The sequence below is a fragment of the Myxine glutinosa genome, chromosome 2 (assembly GCF_964187855.1).
Source record: "Myxine glutinosa chromosome 2, kmMyxGlut1.1, whole genome shotgun sequence".
Taxonomy (NCBI): Eukaryota; Metazoa; Chordata; class Myxini; order Myxiniformes; family Myxinidae; genus Myxine; species Myxine glutinosa.
In genome coordinates this window covers 48,924,590-48,947,805 of record NC_136262.1, presented here as the reverse complement: position 1 = coordinate 48,947,805, position 23,216 = coordinate 48,924,590, and the positions used below count along the sequence as shown (strand labels likewise).

The window sequence follows — 23,216 nt, the reverse complement described above, 5'->3', positions numbered from 1 at the left end:
CAATAGATTTGCCACTTTTACGCACATTTTACAATAGATTTACCACTTTTATGCACATTTTACAATAGATTTGCCACTTTTATGCACATTTTACAATAGATTTACCACTTTTACACACATTTTACAATAGATTTACCATGTTTACGCACATTTTACAATAGATTTACCATTTTTACACACATTTTACAATAGATTTACCATTTTGACACATTTTACAATAGATTTGCCACTTTTACACACATGTTACAATAGATTTACCATTTTTACACAGATTTTACAATAGATTTACCATTTTTACACAGATTTTACAATAGATTTACCATTTTTACACAGATTTTACAATAGATTTACCATTTTAACACACATTTTACAATAGTTTTACCATTTTTACACACATTTTACAATAGATTTACCATTTTTACACACATTTTACAATAGATTTACCATTTTTACACACATTTTACAATAGATTTACCATTTTTACACACATTTTACAATAGATTTGCCACTTTTACACACATTTTACAATAGATTTGCCATTTTTACACACATTTTACAATAGATTTGCCACTTTTACACACATTTTACAATAGATTTACCACTTTTACACACATTTTACAATAGATTTACCACTTTTACACACATTTTACAATAGATTTGCCACTTTTACACACATTTTACAATAGATTTGCCACTTTTACACACATTTTACAATAGATTTGCCACTTTTACACACATTTTACAATAGATTTGCCACTTTTACACACATTTTACAATAGATTTGCCACTTTTACACACATTTTACAATAGATTTGCCACTTTTACACACATTTTACAATAGATTTGCCACTTTTACACACATTTTACAATAGATTTGCCACTTTTACACACATTTTACAATAGATTTGCCACTTTTACACACATTTTACAATAGATTTGCCACTTTTACACACATTTTACAATAGATTTGCCACTTTTACACACATTTTACAATAGATTTGCCACTTTTACACACACTTTACACTATATTTGCCACTTTTACACACATTTTACACTAGATTTGCCACTTTTACACACATTTTACACTAGATTTGCCACTTTTACACACATTTTACAACAGATTTGCCACTTTTACACACATTTTACAACAGGTTTGCCACTTTTACACACATTTTACAACAGATTTTCCACTTTTACACGCATTTTACAACAGATTTGCCACTTTAACACACATATTTTACACTAGATTTACCATTTTTACACAGATTTTACAATAGATTTGCCACTTTTACACAGATTTTACAATAGATTTGCCACTTTTACACACATTTTACACTAGATTTGCCACTTTTACACACATTTTACAATAGATTTGCCACTTTTACACATTTTACAATAGATTTACCACTTTTACACACATGTTACACTAGATTTGCCACTTTTACACACATTTTACAATAGGTTTACCACTTTTACACAAATTTTAGAATAGATTTGCCACTTTTACACACATTTTACAATAGATTTGCCATTTTTACACACATTTTACAATAGATTTGCCACTTTTATACACATTTTACACTAGATTTACCATTTTTACACCGATTTTACAATAGATTTGCCACTTTTACACACATTTTACACCAGATTTACCATTTTTACACAGATTTTACAATAGATTTGCCACTTTTACACACATTTTACAATAGATTTGCCACTTTTACACACATTTTACACTAGATTTGCCACTTTTACACACATTTTACAATAGATTTGCCACTTTTACACACATTTTACAATAGATTTACCACTTTTACACACATTTTACAATAGATTTACCATTTTTACACACATTTTACAATAGATTTACCACTTTTACACACATTTTACAATAGATTTGCCACTTTAACACACATTTTACAATAGATTTGCCACTTTTACACACATTTTACAATGGATTAACCATTTTGACACACATTTTACACTAGATTTGCCACTTTTACACACATTTTACACTAGATTTGCCACTTTTACACACATTTTACAATAGATTTACCATTTTTACACACATTTTACACTAGATTTACCATTTTTACACAGATTTTACAATAGATTTGCCACTTTTACACACATTTTACAATAGATTTGCCACTTTTACACACATTTTACAATAGATTTGCCACTTTTACACACATTTTACAATAGATTTACCATTTTTACACAGATTTTACAATAGATTTGCCACTTTTACACACATTTTACAATAGATTTGCCACTTTTACACACATTTTACAATAGGTTTACCATTTTTACACACATTTTACACTAGATTTACCACTTTTACACACATTTTACAATAGATTTGCCACTTTTACACACATTTTACAATAGATTTGCCACTTTTATACACATTTTACAATAGATTTACCATTTCTACACACATTTTACAATAGATTTTCCACTTTGCACACATTTTACAATAGATTTACCATTTTTACACACATTTTACAATAGATACGCCACTTCATTGTTCACCATCTTGTTTGCCATCACATATCCTTCTTTCCATTTCTCCTGAAGGGCGACCCTGAGAAAACTCCGCCCTGAAGACATGTACGAGACATGGGTGAGTATGACAGTTGTTTGATTGGTTAGTTGGTTGTCAGCTGGTAGGTTTGGATTGTCTTCCATAAGTTTGAACTCTTATTTCATTCCAGGAGGATGACATTGATGGAATACACATCGTTGCATTCGCAGAGGAGGACGATCCAGGTTGCCGCAGCCCTTGACACCTGTTTTAATTGATGTATTTCCATGTCCCACATCAAAGCTTGACCAGCATCAGTGGAAGTCACTGCTTTTCCATGTAGATTTTCTTTCCCCATTAATCTCTTATTTCACCTTCCCAATACCTCAGATGGTTACGAGTTCCTGTCTATCCTAAAGGATGTTGCTCAGGCCAACACTGATAATCCTGATCTCAGCATCATCTGGATTGATCCTGATGACTTCCCTCTTGTAAGTATCATTCACGAGAACTTGACAACGCATGTTATTCTCTTTATATTTTTTACAGAATCTAAAACTCGTAGTGGAGCTGCCAGACACACAACTCATACATGGACATAGAGACGAATACAGGAGATACAACACAGTGGACGTGACATCACGTTAGACGTGACAAACACCGCCACTGAGCTTGGGGGAAGTACCCTCGATTCCTGGGGTACTCTGGGTACCAGTGATGCCACCTTGCTCTCCGCAGTCAGTGGGGCATTCACTAAGGAGGAATTTCCTCATCCCCAGGGATGCAAACCAATGGGGATTGTCTATACAACAACAACAACAACAACAGGCATTTTAAGGCCATTTTCCCTGCAAGAGCGGGGGTTAGCCTTGCGGTCCCCATCACAATGTTCTCCATTTTGCCCTATTTTCTGCATCTCCCCTTGTTAACCCCCTTGCCCGCATTTCTTCTTCGACCATCTTTAGCCAAGTCTTTCTCAGTCTTCCCCGTCCTCTACTTCCTTCTACATTCATTCCCATCACTCTTTTCAACCAGCCACTTTCATCCTTCCTCAACACATGACCAAACCATCTCAACCTGTTTCTCTTCACAGCATCCATCACAGGCTCTATTCCCATCATCTTTCGCAATTCATCATTTGTCTTCCTCTCTCTCAACGATACTCCACACATCCACCGAACCATTCACATTTCCACCCTTTCCAGCCTTCGTTGCTGCTCTACGTTCATTACCCATGTCTCACTCCCAAAAATCATAACACTTCTCACACATGCAGCATACACCTTTCCCTTCAGCTTCAATGACACTCCCCTCCTCGTCAGCACGCCACTCAGTTCCCGAAACTTCTTCCATGCACACCTCACTCGAGCAACCGTTGCCGAGTCTGATCCACCTTCTCCATTCAGCATGTCTCCAAAGTAACAAAATGTTTTCACACCTTCCAGCTTCACGCCATCTCCAAGATCCAACTCAACATTTCCTCCATCTGCTGCTCCCTCTGTGCACACCTTACACTTGAATGTAGCTGCCACACTGGTTAATGACCCTCTCAAATCACTACATTTTTGATGAACCCACTCAGCGCACATTGTACATTGAATGGAATTCACTCCGACACCCTTCCTGCACACAGCACACGGCCACTTCCCAGTTCTTTCCACCTCACCACATGCTTTACCACTTGCCATCACCTTCGTTTTTCCGATATTCACCTTCAGACCTTTTGTCTCCATACATTTCTTCCACATGTTCATCTTCTCCTTCAGTCCATCCATACTTTCTGCAATCAACACCAGATCATCTGCATACAACAACTCCCACGGTAGACCCTCCTTTACGTTCTGAGCCAGCACCTCCATCACAGCTACAAATAGTAGTGGACTTAGTGCCGACTCTTGATGCACTCCCACCTTCACCTCAAACTCCCCACTGTTCCCGTCCTTCGTCCTTACAGCTGTGCGCGCTCTTTTGTACATTGCCATTACAATTCTGATCAACCATTCCTCCACTCCTAACTTCCTCAATGCCCATGTCACTACTTCACGTGGAACCCTATCGAATGCTTTCTCCAGATCTACAAACCCAAGAAACAACTTCTTCCTCTTCTCCATATACTTCTCCTGCAACTGCCTCACAATAAAAAGCACGTCTGTCGTTCCTCTTCCTGGCATAAATCCAAACTGCATTTCGTCAATCTTCACTTTCTTCCTTATCCTCCTCTCCAACACCCTTTCCAATACCTTCATTCCATGCTCCAATAACTTTATCGCGCGATACGAGCCACAGTCCAGAGGGTCACCTTTCCCCTTGTATAGAGGGACGAGGGTACTCAGTTCCCAATCCACTGGAATGCGGCCTTCTTTCACCACCAGATTGCAGATCTCTGTCATTCTCTTCACACCCCAATTTCCCGCTGCCTTCAACATATCTCCCACAACTCCCGTCGGCCCTCCCGCTTTTCTACTCTTCATTGCTTTTATCGCTTCCTCAACTTCCTTCTCGGTTATCTTCTCTGCCGGTCCAAAAACTGGGTTACTCTCTATGTTGCCATCCCATTGATTCTCTGCATTCAACAGTATTTCCATATATCTCTTCCATCTTCCTTTAATTCCATCTGGGTCCACAACGATTTGTCCCACTTCATCCTTCAAGCAACTCACCCCCATCACATCACACCTCTCTTTCGCTATCTGCTTTGCAATCCTGAATACTGCTTTCTGACCCTCTTCCGAATCCAAGCGCTCTCCGAACATTTTCCTACATGCCTCCTGTGCCTTTGCTACCTCTTTCTTTGCAGCCTTCTTGGCTGCCATATAACTTTCATGCTCTGCCTTTTCTGCCCCCATACCCTTCGCCTTCTGCCACTCCTTGAACTTCTTCCACTTCTCGTCAATCTTCTTTCCAACTTCATCATCCCACCACCATGTTTCCGAGTGCCTCGGTGGTCCTTTTGTCCATCCACATACCTCACCAACGGCTCCCAACAGACTATCTTTCATTGACATCCAACCACTTTCAAGCTCAACCACATCATCCTCCACCATACTCAGCCTCTCTTTTAATGCCTCCCTCACTGTCACCTCTTTCAACCTCTACACCTTCATTCTCGGTTGGTACTTCACCCGCCGAGCTCTCCTCGCACCTTTCACCCTTGTCGCAGACAACCAAGTGGTGCTGTGAAACAGCCTCCTCCCCGGGGATCACCTTTGTGTCCCAGAGGTGCCCCCTATCTCGCCTACGCACCAGCAGGTAGTCAACGGTTGTCGTCGACCCACCTGTCGTGTATGTAACAAGCTTATTATCTTCTTTCTGGAACTGAGTATTACAAATCAACAAATCAGCTCCATCAGCAAACTCCAAAATCCTTTCACCTTCTTCATTTCTCACACCATATCCGTAACCCCCATGAACTTCCTCAAAACTGTCCATACTCCTTCCCACATGTCCATTTAGGTCTCCTCCTACCACAACAACTTCCTCATCTTTCACGTTTTCCATCAGCTTCTCTATTGCACACCAGAACTTGTCCTTCTCTTCATCGCTCCGACCAACCTCCGGAGCATATCCCGAGATGATGTTCACCAAGAGCTTTCCAATCATCATTTTCACCATCATCAACCTTTCACTCACTCTAGTCACACTCACCACACTGTCTACAAACTCCTCAGAAAACAGGACACCAACACCATTCACGCCCTCCGGGCACCCTTGTCCGGGATTGTCTATGCTCTATCATATTAAATGCCGAACGCCAAGCAAGGAAGCAGCACGTACCATTTTAAAGTCTTTTGTGTGACTCTGCTGGGATTTGAACCACCGACCTCCAGACTCGAAGCGGACACTCCAACCATTGCACCAACACTTTTGAAAGACTGGAGAGAAGAGCATGAGGAAAGAATGGAGGGATGACGGGATAGAAACTTTTGAACTTATTGACAGGTGTTGAGTTAAAATGATCTCTACCTGAAACCAATTGATATACACGAAGAATATTTACCCTCGCCTGAGGAGAGGGTATTGCATTTGAGTCCGTTTATCCGTTTGTCCGTTTGTTTGTCCGTTTGTTTGTTTGTTTGTTTGTCCGTTTGTTTGTCCACACAGAATAAATACGATTTTTTTCTGCAACCGTTGGTCCGATTGACAGGAAATTTTCACCAGAGGTGCAACTCCACCTGCAGAATTTTTAAATTATAATTATGATGTCATATGTCACGTGGTTCGGCCGCCATCTTGGAAAAATCGAAAAATTTGCACATCCATATCTCCGAAAGCGCTGAATAGAAAAAATTGAGACATGACTCCTTCTAAAGAACTCTCCCTGGGGAATAAAATATGTTACTGATGATGTCATAGGTGCCTCCATTATGACGTCATAATTCGACGAGTAGAAAACTTCATCCTATCAAGATGAAATTTCTTGAGTGCCATGTCGGCATAAACTGGTGGAGAAAAAAAAAGAATGATGACGTCATCGGTCTTGTGATTCGGCCGCCATATTTGTTTTAACACAAAAGCCTTAAAAAAACACTGAAAATACATCCTGGCGAGGGTTTTCAATCTCTGATTGCTCTTTCTTGTTGACTTTGTTTGTTACCGATTCTCTAAACTTGAGTGAAGCAGTAACAAACCTTCATGACACCTCTCCCACCCACAACCACAGATGATCACCTTCTGGGAGAAAACTTTTGGCATTGACCTCTTCCGGCCACAGATTGGTGTCGTCAATGTCACGGACGTAAGTTGTAGCTTTCTTCCTGAAATGTGCAGCATGTCCTTCTAAACTACCTGTGAATAGTGTGCACCGAGTGCGATGGACGATCGTCACGGGTTCTGGGTCTAATTGTTATGAGATGGACATCATGCGTTGGTGATGTCCTTCAGGCGGACAGCGTGTGGCTAGCGATGGATGACGAGGAGGACCTGCCGAGTCCAGCGGAGCTGGAGAAATGGATCCAAAACGTTCTGTCTGGGGAGATTAACACCGAGGATGATGACGTCGAAGGAGATGATGATACAGATGATGATGATGACGACGATGATGATGATGATGATGACACCGATGATGACACAGATGATGACACCGATGATGACACAGATGATGACACAGATGATGACACAGATGACGATTAAACATCTAAATAAAAACGAAGTAAAAATTACAGTTGAGACTAACAGTTTGGGAAATCTATACTTGTGACGAAGCAAAGATTTATGGCCAAGATGTGAAAATACTATTTTACCTCTTCCTGTGGATTTATTTCCTCCTCAACCCCTCCCCCCCCCCCCCCCCCCCACATCCTACTTCCCCGATCTCAAAAACCCACGTGTTTGCTCGCTTGTCCTTGTGTTTCAGGGACAGACACATAAATACGTGGAAAGACAAGACACATTTGAGCAATGATAGGACTGATGAAAGGGAGATGGATCATAAAATAGCTAAAGATGACTGATGAACAAACACAAAGAATAGGATTTAATCGTTGGAATCTTTTCTGACGTATGATTTGTATCTCTGTCTCTTTAACTTTTTTGTCACTGTCGATCTTGTGGTTTCCTTTCCCTCCTCTTTACATGCCAATTGGTATCGCAAAATAAAGTGTACATCCTGGGTACGTTGCTTATTGCATGAATGACTTCCAGTAAATGGACAAGGATATTAATCCGGAAAACACTGGACGAAACGAACAAGGAACAAGAAATATGTCGTGCATAGCATGATACTTGCAAAATCCCTAAAGTTCTTGACCTTTGGCCTATGTTGACCTTTTGACCTCAAAATCAATAAGCTTCTTCTTTATGACCAACTCTGCGATTTGGTGAAGTTTCGTGAAGATCAGATTAAAATTACCGGCGATTGACATTTTGATAGGCGATTGACAAACAGACAAACAGACAGAATAATGCACAAGACCAACCAATGTTCTTGAAAAATCTTCGATTTTCGCAAGTAATAAAACTAGAACGGCACTCAGTAGAGAGCATACCTCCGCCTGGTTGGCCATATCACTCAATGGTGAAGAATCACTAAACAAATATACCAGCTGGATCTGGATCCGGATCTTCACCGAAATTGAATCAATTCTTCCTTGTCACACACACAACCTGTCCAACAAGTTTCGTTCAAATACATCCATAACTTTTTGAGATATCCTGCTATGTATAGTTTTTTGCCCTTTCCCCCAATGGTGAAGAATCACTAAAAAATTTAAATAAATCTCATATCCGAATCCATATTCAGCTCTTCACCAAAATTGAATCGAATCATCCTTGTCACACACCCAACCGGTCCATCATGTTTCGTCCAAATCCGTCCACAACTTTTTGGGATATCCTGCTATGTATCGTTTTTGGCCCTATCTCCCAATGGTGAAGAATCACTTTAAAAATTAAATAAATCTCATATCCGAATCCATATTCAGATCTTCACCAAAATTGAATCGAATGGTCCTTGTCACACTCCCAACCTGTCCACCAAGTTTCGTCCGAATCCATCCATAACTTTTTGAGATATCCTGCTTTGTATCGTTTTTGGCCCTATCTCCCAATGGTGAAGAATCACTTAAAAATTTAAATAAATCTCATATCCGAATCCATATTCAGATCTTCACCAAAATTGAATCGAATGGTCCTTGTCACACTCCCAACCTGTCCACCAAGTTTCGTCCGAATCCATCCATAACTTTTTGAGATATCCTGCTTTGTATCGTTTTTGGCCCTATCTCCCAATGGTGAAGAATCACTTAAAAATTTAAATAAATCTCATATCCGAATCCATATTCAGATCTTCACCAAAATTGAATCGAATGGTCCTTGTCACACACACAACCTGTCCACCAAGTTTCGTCCAAATCCATCCATAACTTTTTGAGATATCCTGATATGTATCGTTTTTGGCCCTAACTCCCAATGGTGAAGAATTCACTTTTAAAATTCTAGTAGCCGAATCCGGATCTTCACCAAAATCTAATAATTTCGTCCTTGTCAGATACGCTACATCTCTGCCAAATTTCGTCCGAATCCGTCCACAACTTTTTGAGATATTTTGTTCACAGACAGACAGGGGTGAAAACATAACCTCCATCCACCTTTGGTGGCAGAAGTAATAAAGGAGAGTATTGTATAATTAAATTCTTCAGCACATCTCCAGCATGCGGATGATTCTCGTGAAGCAGAGTCAGAGCTGTGATCGAGGAAGCAACGACAACCTGCTTTGTGCCCGGTTCATCGGGAAGTGTCTGTCACGTCACGAAAATCCATGAGACATATGGATGAAAATAAGACTGGATATCCAATACCGTCCCCAAAAAGGGTAACCTTCCTTTGAGAGTTAGGTGGAATATTATAAATAAGTGGGAATAATATAAACATCTCGAGTCCAACCAAAGTGAGGACTCCATTGAAGACCCCTGGATTCGAGTCCTAAATCATCTGTTCTTGGCCGAAACGTCGGATATAAAACACAAGATTTGTCGGATCTTCTTTTCCTCTAAAATCTAAACAGTTCGTGTTAAACTCGAAACTTTTCCTCAATTTGTCACGTCATCAGAATCAGCGCATGTCCACAACATGCGCCGAAAGTCATCGGTTCCTATTTTCTTGATGACTCTCCCAGTAATTAGTGCTCAGTTACTCGTCCCGTGCCGTGATCCGTGCTGCGTACGGGGCTGAGTTAGTCGTTCCTCGTGCTTCGTACAGGGGCTGAGTTAGTCGTTCCTCGTGCTCCGTACGGGGCTGACGTTCATCACCATCTGATCGTATCGAGAGAAGAGCTCCGTTATCGTCGTCCTGGTTTCGACTCAAGGCAAGTCTTCAATTTATAAACAAAGTACAACTTCCACGTGGTATGTTCAAAAAGTTCTCGGAACTTGAAACAATAGTCCAGGAAATATCAAATTTATGTTTTCGTTTTCCATCGATAAGTGATTCGTAAGAAACCATATTTATTAATTAATTCTACATACCTGTACATAATGAACTAGAGCAATGCGACTGTGTCGCCAATATGCCTCCGCAAAGTCTAACAACGGGTAGATGCCCTCGTTCACTTTCCTAAAAATAAACAAGTTTGATTTAAATACTTTCAGCTGTTTTCAAGTATCACATTTTCACCAGCCATGACATGTTTCACATCGATTGGTGAAGCGGTTTCAGAGAAGGGAATTTTTTTAAATATCGGCTTTCAAGCTAATATGGCTGCCAAACCACGTGGCATATGACATGAAAAATCTACACTCTGCATATGTATGGGTAGGGGATCACGTTTGTCAAGTTTCGTGTTGATCGGACAAGGTTTGTTTTTCTATCCAAGATGGCTGCCAAATCACGTGACCTACGACGTCATAATTTTTTAACTATTTGCAACAATGGTGCTTGATGACATTTGTAAAATTTCGCATCGATAGGGTGAGCGGTTTCAAATTTATAATTATTTTATATTTTCCTTCAATCCAATATGGCTGCCACACCATGGTGACCAATGCCGTTTTCGTGATCATGCCTTTTTTGTGTCAATTCGAATTTCCTTTCGTATCAATGACGCACGTAAAGTTTCGAGTCAATCAATTTGGTGGTTTGGGAGAAGATGTTTTTTTTTTAAAGGTTTTAGGTTATATCCAATATGGCTGCCAAACCATGTGACCTACGATGTCATAAATTTAATATTTCAATACAAATGTGTCATAGATCGTGTGCATGCAATTTTGCTTCTTTAGGATAAGGAATTCGATTAAAACATTTTTGGCTGGGAAACCTCTTCACCTATGATGTCATCATTATCATGCTTTTGTTCCCCGTTGGGAGTACTTGACAGGCAAGTTTAAATTTTTTCCATTCAGCGGTTTCCAAGAAATAATTTTATTATTATTTGCTTTTAACACCAATATGGCTGCCATACCACGTGACCTATGACGTCACAATTATCATGAAAACATTCTGCATGGGTGTCACTCCTACCCTGAAAGTTTCGTCTCGATGGGACACGTGGTTGCTGAGAAAAACGAGGTTTCAGACGGACAACCTGAAAACATAATGCCTCCGGCCACCTTCGGGGACGAAGGGAGAAACATATGAACTTGCGCGTTTCTTGACGATATTGTGTGTGTATCTCGTTCGCAGAACTTTTTGAACGCCGCACGTTCATCCCATTTTTCCATAGTTTATGAAGAATTGCTTTTCATTGTTTGACTAATGCAGACATGAGTCATCGAGTGTCCCCTCGTGAAATAACCTGTAGACCTGGAGCTGGTGGCCATCGTAGGTGTGTCATGTTTAATTACCTGGTCACCTCCGCCCCCAAAGGTGGACAGACGTGATGTTTTTACTCTTGTCTGTCTGTCTGTTGGTCAGGGTGCCGGTGATAGCTCGCCGACTCTTTGTGAAGGACACCGTGGGATCTTTAACGTCCACCAACTAATGCCAGAGACGGGACGGGACGGGACGCCCAGGTTAACGTCTGTCCGAGGGACGGGACACAGTTTGATGAATCATCCTGCCCGTTAAACACCAGGATGGCAGTTTATACCTGGGTCGGGATTCGAACCCTGCCTGTGACGATGATGACGAAAATGATGACGAATTGACGATAACGATGATGACGACAATGACAGGTGATCTATATACAGGTCGTTACTGTATAAAACTAGAACAGCACTCGGCAGGGACCGTACCTCCGCCAGGTTGACCATTTTGTTTTGTATCCACTGATCGGTCGATCTGGATTCAGACCTGAACCAAAATCTAATCGGCTTGTTCTTGTCAACTAACAAACTCGTCCACAACTTTTTTAAATATCATGTTATTTATTCAAGCTACACATACACACACACACACACACACACACACACACACACACACACACACACACACACACACACACACACACACACACACACACACACACACACACACACACACACACACACACACACAAACACACAGACACTCACACAAACACACACACACACACACACACACACACACAAACACAAACACACACACACACACACTCATACACACAAACAGACACTCACACACACTCATACACACATACACACTCATACACACAGCATACACACAATCATGTCATTTAGAAACAAACACTATCAGAGTCTCAGAGGCCATGCACAGGGCAGAGCATGTGCTGTATACGAAAGAAGAAGAAGAAGAAGTGTTCGCTATGACTCAACTAGGGTTGGAAGCGCCAACCTCCCAGACGCTACAACCATTACACCACCGAGTGTGGCGGTGTAGTCGTGGATCTACCTCGTAGATTCAGTACCGTGCAGATTCCTCTCATCCTCTTAGCCAATCAGCATTCACCCCTCGAGGCTTCTTCACCTGCGCTCAACACTGCGGTCGGTCTCTAAACGTCGCTCCACCTTCAACCTGTTGACCTTCAGTTCTGAAGGAAGAACACACCGAGTTTGAACGAATGTAGAATTCCATAGGTTTTTGTTTTTTTAAAGAAGGTAACCATGTTTAATGACGAACATAAAATGGGAATAAACTCTGGAACCAAACAAGATCGAATTAACCTGTTGCAGCTCACCTGTTGCACAACAGACAGGACTTCGTGGAAGTTTCAGGAAGTTTTCACCCAAAAAAGGAAGCTTTGCGGCCTACAATGGAAACACCAGGTGAAGACTGGTTGGACCTTCATGGAATTAACCATGACAAGCACTCCAAGTCAAGTAAAGACCGTGAGTGTATTCTTATCGATTCTTGAAATACAGACAGAGATATCTATAATTACTTTAGTTCATATTCTACTCCAATATATATTGACATTGCTTTTTTTAAACCTTGGGAATGGACTGAAATCAAGTGGGAAAGGAGAAACATGGGGGCAACACCCCCCGGCGCTCACCTGGTAAAATAAACGGTATATTGCACCGACTAAGGGCATTTTAAACCAATTTCAATGGTTGCTAGAAGACAGGGCAGCAGGTAGAATCATACCAACATAATCATGAGACTTCAAATAAACAAACGAGAAAATACCCATTTTGGGGGGCAACCCCCCCCCTCCTTCCCCCAACCATATATACTTAAGACCCCAATTTTTTTAATGCCATGAACAAACTTTGGTACATCACGGGTGATTAAGGTTGTGGTGAAGTTTCATCAGAATCGCGTGTGTAGTTTCAGAGAAGAAAGCAAATACCTCTTGTGGGGGTTCAAACCTGCATCCACTTTGAGCCCCGCTAAACCCCCTTGGACTCCGATTTTTGAACAAACTTTAGTCACAACTAAACAAATATAATTTATGCCAAATTTGGTCGCAATCCCATCAGCGGTTTCGGAGAATAAGTTTCAAGTGTTTACGGACAGACGGACAACGCGCCATCGCATAAGTTCACCTGAACTTCGTTCTGTGTTGTGACTAAAGTTTGTTCACGACATGAAAAAAATCGGGGTCTAAGGAGGTTTACCGGGGTCAAGGTGGATCCAGGTTTGACCCCCCAAAATAGGTATTTGAATTTTCCTCTGAAAGTACACACGATTTCGAAGAAACTTCACCACAACCTTCATCATCCTTGATGTACCAAAGTTTGTTCATGGCATTAAAAAAATTGGGGTCTGAGGAGGTGTATGGGGTTGGGAGAGGGGGGGGGGGGCAAGAGTTGGGGTGGAGATGACGGGTTCAGCAAAGATAGTGACATGTTATGCTTAATGACCACACACACACACACACACACACACACACACACACACACACACACACACACACACACACACAAACACACAGACCCTCACACACACACACAAACAGACACTCACACACACTCATACACACATACACACAGACACACACATACAAACACACAGACACTCACACACACACACACATGAAGGTGGATATACTTTGACACCTGGGAGAGCTCCGTTCCACCTTCCAAAACCTACGTAAGGAAATAACCAACAACATACACGTCGATAATTAAAATGAGGACTGTAATAGGTTTGTGAGATACTAAAGGAACAAAATCGATTATATCAATGAGTTGTTTTAAAGCATTTCCCCTTCAGTATTACAGTTTTTTTCGATTGCTTAAACACGATTTTGAAAACAGGGCCCATTTTGTCAAAACACTACACACAATTCACACAACCACACACACAAGTAGCAGAACACCTCCGATCCTTTGCAAAATGAAACACTCTTGTAAAAACTATGCACTAATTTATAAAAACCATATTTTACCATATGAAACACACACGTTTCATATGACTTAATTCTGTTTGAACCAGTTACACACTGCTGTTGCGAACCTAAAACACTTTTAGCAATTCTACTTCTCAGCGATTAGAGTACTGTAAGGGAAGCACACAGAGAAAGTGCAAATATACAATAAATTCACCAAACACCACACAAGACCAATGCTGCAGACTGATGAAAATATAATTTATTTCTCTCCATATACCCAAATCAGTCAACATGTCAACATGGAGAATCACAACAAAACATGTCCCAGTTTTCATGCTACTACAGTAGTGTGCATAACACTGTAAGCTCAACAAATATCAGACAAGCATAAAATACTGTATCCAGTACAGTTACAATTACAGTAAAAAGGAAAAAAAAATCTGAAAAAAACTGAAAATACAGTACAGAAAATACTAGACATTATCTCTTCGCCGAGCTGGATCTGGCCAGGGAATCTCATCAACATCACAGGCGATATCCTCATTGGCAAGACAACGTGGGAAGAACCGTCTCGAATGTCGGATCCATCCCTGCACAGCTGCGGCGTCGATTTGGTCACAGGCCTCCTCCATGGCCTGAATGAGGGGTACCTGAGCTTGGGGCCGGAGATCGTAAACCCTCCACCGCCATGCCGAGAAAAACTCTTCGATTGGGTTTAGAAACGGAGAGTATGGTGGAAGGTATAGTACTGTAAACTGTGGATGGTGTTGAAACCAGTTCTGGACCAGAGCAGAGCGGTGGAACGACACATTGTCCCAGACGACAATGTATTGCATCTGGTGCACTTGGTTTACTGCTGTGACGATGTTGTGCAATCGGTCCAAAAATGTGAGAATGTGAGGTGTGTTGTAAGGGCCCATATTGGCATGACGGAGGAGGACCCCAGTCTGTGCAATGGCAGCGCAAAGGGTGATGTTACCCCCACGTTGCCCTGGGACATTGATTATAGCCCTGTGGCCAATGATATTTGTGCCTCTCCTTCTTGCTTTTGTGAGGTTGAACCCTGCCTCATCTATGTATATGAAGTCATGCGGGATTTCCTCAGCATCCATCTGTAAAACTCTCTGAAATAAAGTGAAAGACAAGATTGTGTAGTTCAGCATAGATCTAGTATACAGTAAATTTACATGTAAAAAGGTTACGTGTGCAGTATGCAACATCACAGTGCTAAAGTGAACAATACGTACCTCCACATACTCATGCCGCAGCTGTTTGACCCTCTCTGAATTCCACTCAAAAGGCACTCGATAAACTTGTTTCATTTGAACCTGATGTCCTTTCAGGATGCGTGCCAGTGTTGACAGAGAGACCTGATGGACAGTATTGAAAATGGCATGGTCACCGATAATGTTGGCTTGAATTTCTCTGAGCCTGATAGCATTATTGGCCAAAACCATGTTTATGATCTCTCTCTCTTGTTCTTGCGTGAACATGGGCCCCCTTCCTCCTTGTCGTTCTCGACCCTCAATCCTATGTAGAAAAAAATACATGTAACCTGCTGTAAATGTCACAGGAAGGGGTATCAAAAGTGCTGATATGGTGCATGCAATAAGCAGCTGCTTACTGTAAACTGTCGACAGATTTTAGTTTACCTGTTTTCTTGTCGAAATGTCCTAATGACAGATGCCACTGTATATCTGCTAAGATTTGGCTGAACTCTTAGTCCAGCCTCCCTCAGCGCCAATCCGTGGTTCACGACATGGTCAACTAGTGTTGCGCGAATTTCATTTGATAAATTTGGTCCTCTTCTTCTTTGAGCACGTTCTCCTCCTGCTTCAGGTCTTCCTCTTCCTCTACCTCCTTCTCCTCCTCCGTGGATTCCCCCTATCACCCTCACTCTTCGTCTTCTGACTCCTTCCATTTTGGTTGAAGACAGGTGAACTCACCTGCTGCATCTTTATAGTGCTTAAACCTGATTGGTGTGTCTACAATTAAGCAATCGTGTGTTTGCGCACCTGCTGGCTGTGTTTAACCAATTGGCTCATAGGTGTGGTAATTTGACAGTCCGTGCTTTGGAATTGCAAGGAAGTGACATCATGATATACTTCTGTGTCTAATGTATACAAGTGTGTTTAGTGTTTTGCAAATCACTGTGTGTATTGTTTTGTAAAAGGTGTGAGGCTGACATTGTGCTTATAGTGGTGCAAATCTGGGCCGATGTTTTGCTCCTTGAGTGTAAGGGTTTGATAATTGTGTAATACTTTTGATTTTAGTGTTTATGCAATCGGGAAAAACTGTAAACTGAAGGCTGGAGTTCCCCAAGGCAGTGTTCTGGGCCCTGTGCTTTTTCTGGTCTTCATCAATGATCTCTCTGACTCTCTTGAAAATCCTCTCCATCTCTTTGCTGACGACTCTACTCTCTGTCGCTCCATTCTTCATCCCTCAGATCGGCAGTCTGCAGCCTCCTCACTCTCTGCAGACCTGGACAAAATCACAGGCTGGGCAAACAAGTGGAACATGTCTTTCAATCCTGACAAATCTCACACTCTTACAATGTCTCTCCGAAAAGACCGACTGGTCAACCCTCCCATCCACTTTCTGAATAATCCTCTCCAAGAAGTGTTCTGTCACTCAAGCTTTTGGGTCTCACTATTTGCCATGATCTTTCCTGGGAAAACCACATTTCAAATCTGGCCTCCAAAGCCAGTCGCCGACTGGGCATCCTCCGTCGTGCGAAGTCCTTCCTTGGCACACCTGAGCTCTTCACCACATACAAGGCTTTCATCCCCAGCTCAATGGAATACTGCTCTCCCCTCTGGGCTGGTGCTCCTGCCTCACACCTAGCTCGCCTTCGCGCTGTTGAAACCAAAGCATTCAGAATCATTGGAATCTCGCGCAATGAAGCTAACTCCGAGGGCCTCTCACTCACTCACCGCAGGCAGGTTGGTGGTCTTTCCATCTTCTACCGACTCCTCTCTGGCCTTGCCCCCCCAGCTCTCTCTGTGCTCTGTCCCACAAATATTCCTACAGGTCGCACAAGATCTGCCTGCAACCCTCTTATGGTCAAACTGCCAAAATCAAGACTCTCTGCTCACCTTCCCTCCTTCATTCCTCTTTTCTCCCGCCTCTGGAACAAACTCCCTCACTCTCTTCAATCCCACTCCTCCCTCCAGGTCTTTAAAACAGCTGTTCACCACCATCTCTTATCTTCCCCCATCCAAAACCTTGATCTTTTCTACCCCCGCTAATTTCACCCCAATTCCACTTTTTTGAAATACCAACTTCTGTCCTGGAAGTCCTTGGTGTCCTTGTGTTTTATACTTCTCCCCCCCCCCCCCCCTTCCCACGCCTCCTCCCCCCAAGCCGTCTCCCTTCCACACATCTCCCTGCTCTCAAATGTTGTGTTTGTGTGCTTCCCCTTCTCTCCCCATCTTGTTTTCCGCTCCCTCTTTTTATATATTTTGTTTGTCTGGTTGATTTGTTTGTGAAGTAAATGTTAGCTCTTTCACGAGCCTCGATTCAGTATACAAAAAAAAAAGAAAAAAAAGAAAAGCTTTCCATGTTGGAGAATGTGTGGGTCAAATCTCTCGGCTTCAATTTCTTGTTTTCTTCATATTCGAACATAAAACATGTGACCAATATCACTGATCCATAAAGTGATCCTCTAGTTTCTCACTTTGGTTGTTCGCCTCGACTGTTTCGCCTCTCAGGACCCTCTGAATCCCGAATAACCAGGTGGCTGGTGCTGGCCGTGGCCATTTTGTACCTGCTGTGCTTGGCTTCTTGTGCCTGCAGCGTATTTCTCATCTATGGTATGACGTCATCAGTTTGCTTTGAGACATGTCCATTACAAAATGAACCTGCACGTGGAGATCACGAGATGATGAATCTGCATTGTCATGCTTAAATTGCGATGTACACAATCATGTTTTTGTATAAATTGGGCGAGGAACCTGGAAATAATGCAGATGTTCTTATAATGTATAATTGTATACCGGTATATAAAGTTCATAACTGTTGCTGCAACTTTACTGTATAAAAGTCGAGGCTCGTAGAGGAGCTAGAGCCTATAACGGATCAGGACGGAACAGAACAAAAGGAAAAGCGGAAAGAGATGGGAGAAACAAATAACGACAGGGTTGAGGGACAAAATAGAGGGAGACTTGGAGAAATAATGGATGTGGGGAAGAAAGAGGGCTGGGGAGGACACACTGTGTGGACAAGATGGATACAGAAGCAAACTCTCAGGAAGGGAAAACTGTAAATTTGGGAAGAGGAGAGATTGGAGAAGGTTAACAGGAGTAGAAAAGTTCATGATTTTTGTATTGGGGACGATCTGATATGGTGGTGAACAGCTGTCTTGAAGACCTGGATGGAAGAATAAGATTGAAGAGCATGTGGAAGTTGGTTCCACAATTGGGGAAAAGAGGAACGAATGAGTGGAGGTGAAGTGATCCTGGATTTAGGAAGTTTCGCCAGAAGGGGATTAATGGTGGACCGTGTGTGCCCTCCAGAAGCCAGGGGGGGAGTGGGAGGGGGATAAAGAGGTACAAATCACGGAAAGAGCAGAGGATGCAAGACCAGAAATGAGGCGGTAGGAGACAGAGGGACCACCGACCTGTCTGTGATAGGAAAGTGATAGGTCCATAGACTCAACTTCATTGTGAGAGATTTCAATGATCTTGAAAACCTTGGTTTCCACGGCGTCAATTAAGCTGAGCAAGGTGAGAGGCAGGAGCGCAAGCCCAGAGGGGAGAGCAGTACTCCATCGAGCTACGAATGAGCTGAACAAGGTGTGTGGCAGGAGCACCAGCCCAGAGGGGAGAGCAGTACTCCATCAAGCTACGAATGAGCTGAGCAAAGTGTGAGGCAGGAGCGCAAGCCCAGAGGAAAGAGCAGTAGTCCATCAAGCTACAAATGAGCTGAGCAAGGTGAGAGGCAGGAGCACCAGCCCAGAGGGGAGAGCAGTACTCCATCAAGCTAGAAATGAGCTGAGCAAAGTGTGAGGCAGGAGCGCAAGTCCAGAGGTGAGAGCAGTAGTCCATCAAGCTACAAATGAGCTGAGCAAGGTGAGAGGCAGGAGCACCAGCCCAGAGGGGAGGGTAGTAGTCCATCAAGCTACAAATGAGCTGAGCAAGGTGAGAGGCAGGAGCACCAGCCCAGAGGGGAAGTAGTAGTCAATCAAGCTACGAATGAGCTGAGCAAGGTGAGAGGCAGGAGGGCAAGCCCAGAGGGGAGAGCAGTGCTCCATCAAGCTATGAATGAGCTGAGCAAGGTATGTGGCAGGAGCGTCAGCCCAGAGGGGAGAGCAGTACTCCATCAAGCTAGAAATGAGCTGAGCAAAGTGTGAGGCAGGAGCGCAAGTCCAGAGGTGAGAGCAGTAGTCCATCAAGCTACAAATGAGCTGAGCAAGGTGAGAGGCAGAAGCACCAGCCCAGAGGGGAGAGTAGTAGTCCATCAAGCTACAACTGAGCTGAGCAAGGTGAGAGGCAGGAGCACCAGCCCAGAGGGGAAGTAGTAGTCAATCAAGCTACGAATGAGCTGAGCAAGGTGAGAGGCAGGAGTGCAAGCCCAGAGGGGAGAGCAGTACTCCATCAAGCAATGAATGAGCTGAGCAAGGTGTGAGGCAGGAGTGCAAGCCCAGAGGTGAGAGCAGTACTCCATCAAGCTAAAAAATGAGCTGAGCAAGGTGAGAGGCAGGAGCACCAGCCCAGAGGGGAGAGTAGTAGTCCATCAAGCTACGAATGAGCTGAGCAAGGTGAGAGGCAGGAGTGCCAGCCCAGAGGGGAGAGCAGTGAGCAAGGTATGTGGCAGGAGCACCAGCCCAGAGGGGAGAGCAGTAGTCCATCAAGCATCGAATGAGCTGAGCAAGGTCAGAGGCAAGAGCACCAGCCCAGAGGGGAGAGCAGTGCTCCATCAAGCTATGAATGAGCTGAGCAAGGTATGTGGCAGGAGCACCAGCCCAGAGGGGAGAGCAGTACTCCATCAAGCTATGAATGAGCTGAGCAAGGTGTGAGGCAGGAGTGCAAGCCCAGAGGGGAGAGAAGTGCTCCGTCAAGCTACGAATGAGCGGAGCAAGGTGAGAGGCAGGAGTGCCAGCCCAGAGGGGAGAGCAGTACTCCATCAAGCTATGAATGAGCTGAGCAAGGTGTGAGGCAGTAGTGCAAGCCCAGAGGGGAGAGCAGTGCTCCATAAAGCTATGAATGAGCTGAGCAAGGTATGTGGCAGGAGCGCCAGCCCAGAGGGGAGAGCAGTACTCCATCAAGCTATGAATGAGCTGAGCAAGGTGTGAGGCAGGAGTGCAAGCCCAGAGTGAGAGCAGTGAGCAAGATATGTGGCAGGAGGGCCAGCCCAGAGGGGAGAGCAGTAGTCCATCAAGCTTTGAATGAGCTGAGCAAGGTGAGAGGCAAGAGCACTAGCCCAGAGGGGAGAGCAGTGCTCCAACAAGCTATGAATGAGCTGAACAAGGTTTGTGGCAGGAGCACCAGCCCAGAGGGGAGAGTAGTAGTCCATCAAGCTATGAATGAGCTGAGCAAGGTGTGAGGCAGTAGTGCAAGCCCAGAGGGGAGAGCAGTGCTCCATAAAGCTATGAATGAGCTGAGCAAGGTATGTGGCAGGAGCGCCAGCCCAGAGGGGAGAGCAGTACTCCATCAAGCTATGAATGAGCTGAGCAAGGTGTGAGGCAGGAGTGCAAGCCCAGAGTGAGAGCAGTGAGCAAGGTATGTGGCAGGAGCGCCAGCCCAGAGGGGAGAGCAGTAGTCCATCAAGCTTGGAATGAGCTGAGCAATGTGAGAGGCAGGAGCGCCAGCCCAGAGGGGAGAGCAGTGCTCCATCAAGCTATGAATGAGCTGAGCAAGGTATGTGGCAGGAGCACCAGCCCAGAGGGGAGAGTAGTAGTCCATCAAGCTATGAATGAGCTGAGCAAGGTGTGAGGCAGGAGTGCAAGCCCAGAGTGAGAGCAGTGAGCAAGATATGTGGCAGGAGGGCCAGCCCAGAGGGGAGAGCAGTAGTCCATCAAGCTTCGAATGAGCTGAGCAAGGTGAGAGGCAAGAGCACCAGCCCAGAGGGGAGAGCAGTGCTCCATCAAGCTATGAATGAGCTGAGCAAGGTATGTGGCAGGAGTGCCAGCCCAGAGGGGAGAGCAGTACTCCATCAAGATATGAATGAGCTGAGCAAGGTGTGAGGCAGGAGTGCAAGCCCAGAGTGAGAGCAGTGAGCAAGGTATGTGGCAGGAGCGCCAGCCCAGAGGGGAGAGCAGTAGTCCATCAAGCTTCGAATGAGCTGAGCAAGGTGAGAGGCAGGAGCGCCAGCCCAGAGGGGAGAGCAGTGCTCCATCAAGCTATGAATGAGCTGAGCGAGGTATGTGGCAGGAGCACCAGCCCAGAGGGGAGAGTAGTAGTCCATCAAGCTATGAATGAGCTGAGCAAGGTGTGAGGCAGGAGTGCAAGCCCAGAGTGAGAGCAGTGAGCAAGATATGTGGCAGGAGGGCCAGCCCAGAGGGGAGAGCAGTCGTCCATCAAGCTTCGAATGAGCTGAGCAAGGTGAGAGGCAAGAGCACCAGCCCAGAGGGGAGAGCAGTGCTCCATCAAGCTATGAATGAGCTGAGCAAGGTATGTGGCAGGAGTGCCAGCCCAGAGGGGAGAGCAGTACTCCATCAAGATATGAATGAGCTGAGCAAGGTGTGAGGCAGGAGTGCAAGGCCAGAGTGAGAGCAGTGAGCAAGGTATGTGGCAGGAGCGCCAGCCCAGAGGGGATAGCAGTAGTCCATCAAGCTTCGAATGAGCTGAGCAAGGTGAGAGGCAGGAGCGCCAGCCCAGAGGGGAGAGCAGTGCTCCATCAAGCTATGAATGAGCTGAGCAAGGTATGTGGCAGGAGCACCAGCCCAGAGGGGAGAGTAGTCGTCCATCAAGCTATGAATGAGCTGAGCAAGGTGTGAGGCAGGAGTGCAAGCCCAGAGGGGAGAGCAGTGCTCCATCAAGCTACGAATGAGCTGAGCAAGGTGAGAGGCAGGAGTGCCAGCCCAGAGGGGAGCGCAGTACTCCATCAAGCTATGAATGAGCTGAGCAAGGTGTGAGGCAGGAGTGCAAGCCCAGAGGTGAGAGCAGTGCTCCATCAAGCTACAGATGAAGACGTTGTAGGTGGTGGTTGCTCTTTTTTAAACTCCAAGTGAACCGTTGCAATTATGAGTTTTTTATTTCAATATTTGTGCTGATGTTTGTTTGTGTCACATCGCATCACTGTTTTAGGAAGATTCCACCAGCAAGAGAAAGACGAGGGTGACACACAGCATAAAGCCCAGAGTTATGCATTATGTAATGAGCTGAAGGTCTCGATGAACGAGGTCATTGATTGTCAACAACAATGCAAGGCTGTAATGCATAATATTTCAGCAATGTCTGGTGAGTTCGCTGATCAGGTAAGCAGCCTTACTTAGCTTACTACTTTGTACATGGGAAAAGGTGGAAATTGAGAAAGTCAAAATTGCGAAAAGGAAGAGAATTGGGGAGAATATGAGATGGAGAAGGACATATGAAGGAGTGCATC

The 23,216-nt window shown here is 44.0% G+C and overlaps 3 protein-coding genes across 4 annotated transcripts in view; 2 read left to right on the top strand and 1 right to left on the bottom strand.

Annotated features, from left to right (window-relative positions):
• Positions 1–8,139, top strand: part of LOC137421808 (calsequestrin-1) — a 113,305-nt gene extending 105,166 nt beyond the window's left edge. Inside the window, exons 7-11 of the mRNA XM_078773250.1 lie at positions 2,581–2,626; positions 2,718–2,772; positions 2,918–3,018; positions 7,188–7,262; positions 7,409–8,139. Of these exons, the coding sequence (XP_078629376.1) occupies positions 2,581–2,626; positions 2,718–2,772; positions 2,918–3,018; positions 7,188–7,262; positions 7,409–7,657 (526 nt within the window). The 3' untranslated portion in view covers positions 7,658–8,139. The remainder of the gene's footprint in view (positions 1–2,580; positions 2,627–2,717; positions 2,773–2,917; positions 3,019–7,187; positions 7,263–7,408) is intronic.
• A 1,926-nt stretch (positions 8,140–10,065) lies between these two features.
• Positions 10,066–23,216, top strand: part of LOC137421810 (uncharacterized) — a 74,752-nt gene continuing 61,601 nt past the window's right edge. Inside the window, exons 1-4 of one of the 2 annotated variants that reach the window (XM_078773253.1) lie at positions 10,066–10,328; positions 13,088–13,224; positions 18,383–18,484; positions 22,919–23,071. In XM_078773253.1, coding sequence (XP_078629379.1) covers positions 13,149–13,224; positions 18,383–18,484; positions 22,919–23,071 — 331 coding nt within the window. In that variant the 5' untranslated portion in view covers positions 10,066–10,328; positions 13,088–13,148. Of the gene's footprint in view, positions 10,329–13,068; positions 13,225–18,382; positions 18,485–22,918; positions 23,072–23,216 lie in introns of both variants that reach the window. The other variant, XM_078773254.1, reaches the window with a different exon arrangement.
• LOC144891026 (uncharacterized) lies at positions 14,910–16,444 on the bottom strand. The gene is made up of 3 exons (XM_078773256.1): positions 16,325–16,444; positions 15,920–16,202; positions 14,910–15,796 (listed from the first exon to the last, which is right to left on the bottom strand). Exons 2-3 carry the CDS (start codon positions 16,163–16,165, stop codon positions 15,146–15,148), a joined length of 897 nt encoding a protein of 298 aa, XP_078629382.1. The 5' UTR covers positions 16,166–16,202; positions 16,325–16,444; the 3' UTR covers positions 14,910–15,145.

Bases quoted from the DNA above. Each gene is read 5' to 3' on its own strand.
- LOC144891026 (XM_078773256.1), bottom strand. From the start codon at position 16,165: ATGTTCACGCAAGAACAAGAGAGAGAGATCATAAACATGGTTTTGGCC. The intron at 15,797-15,919 runs GTACGTATTGTT...ACTTTATTTCAG, and splicing joins TGCGGCATGAGTATGTGGAG to AGAGTTTTACAGATGGATGC.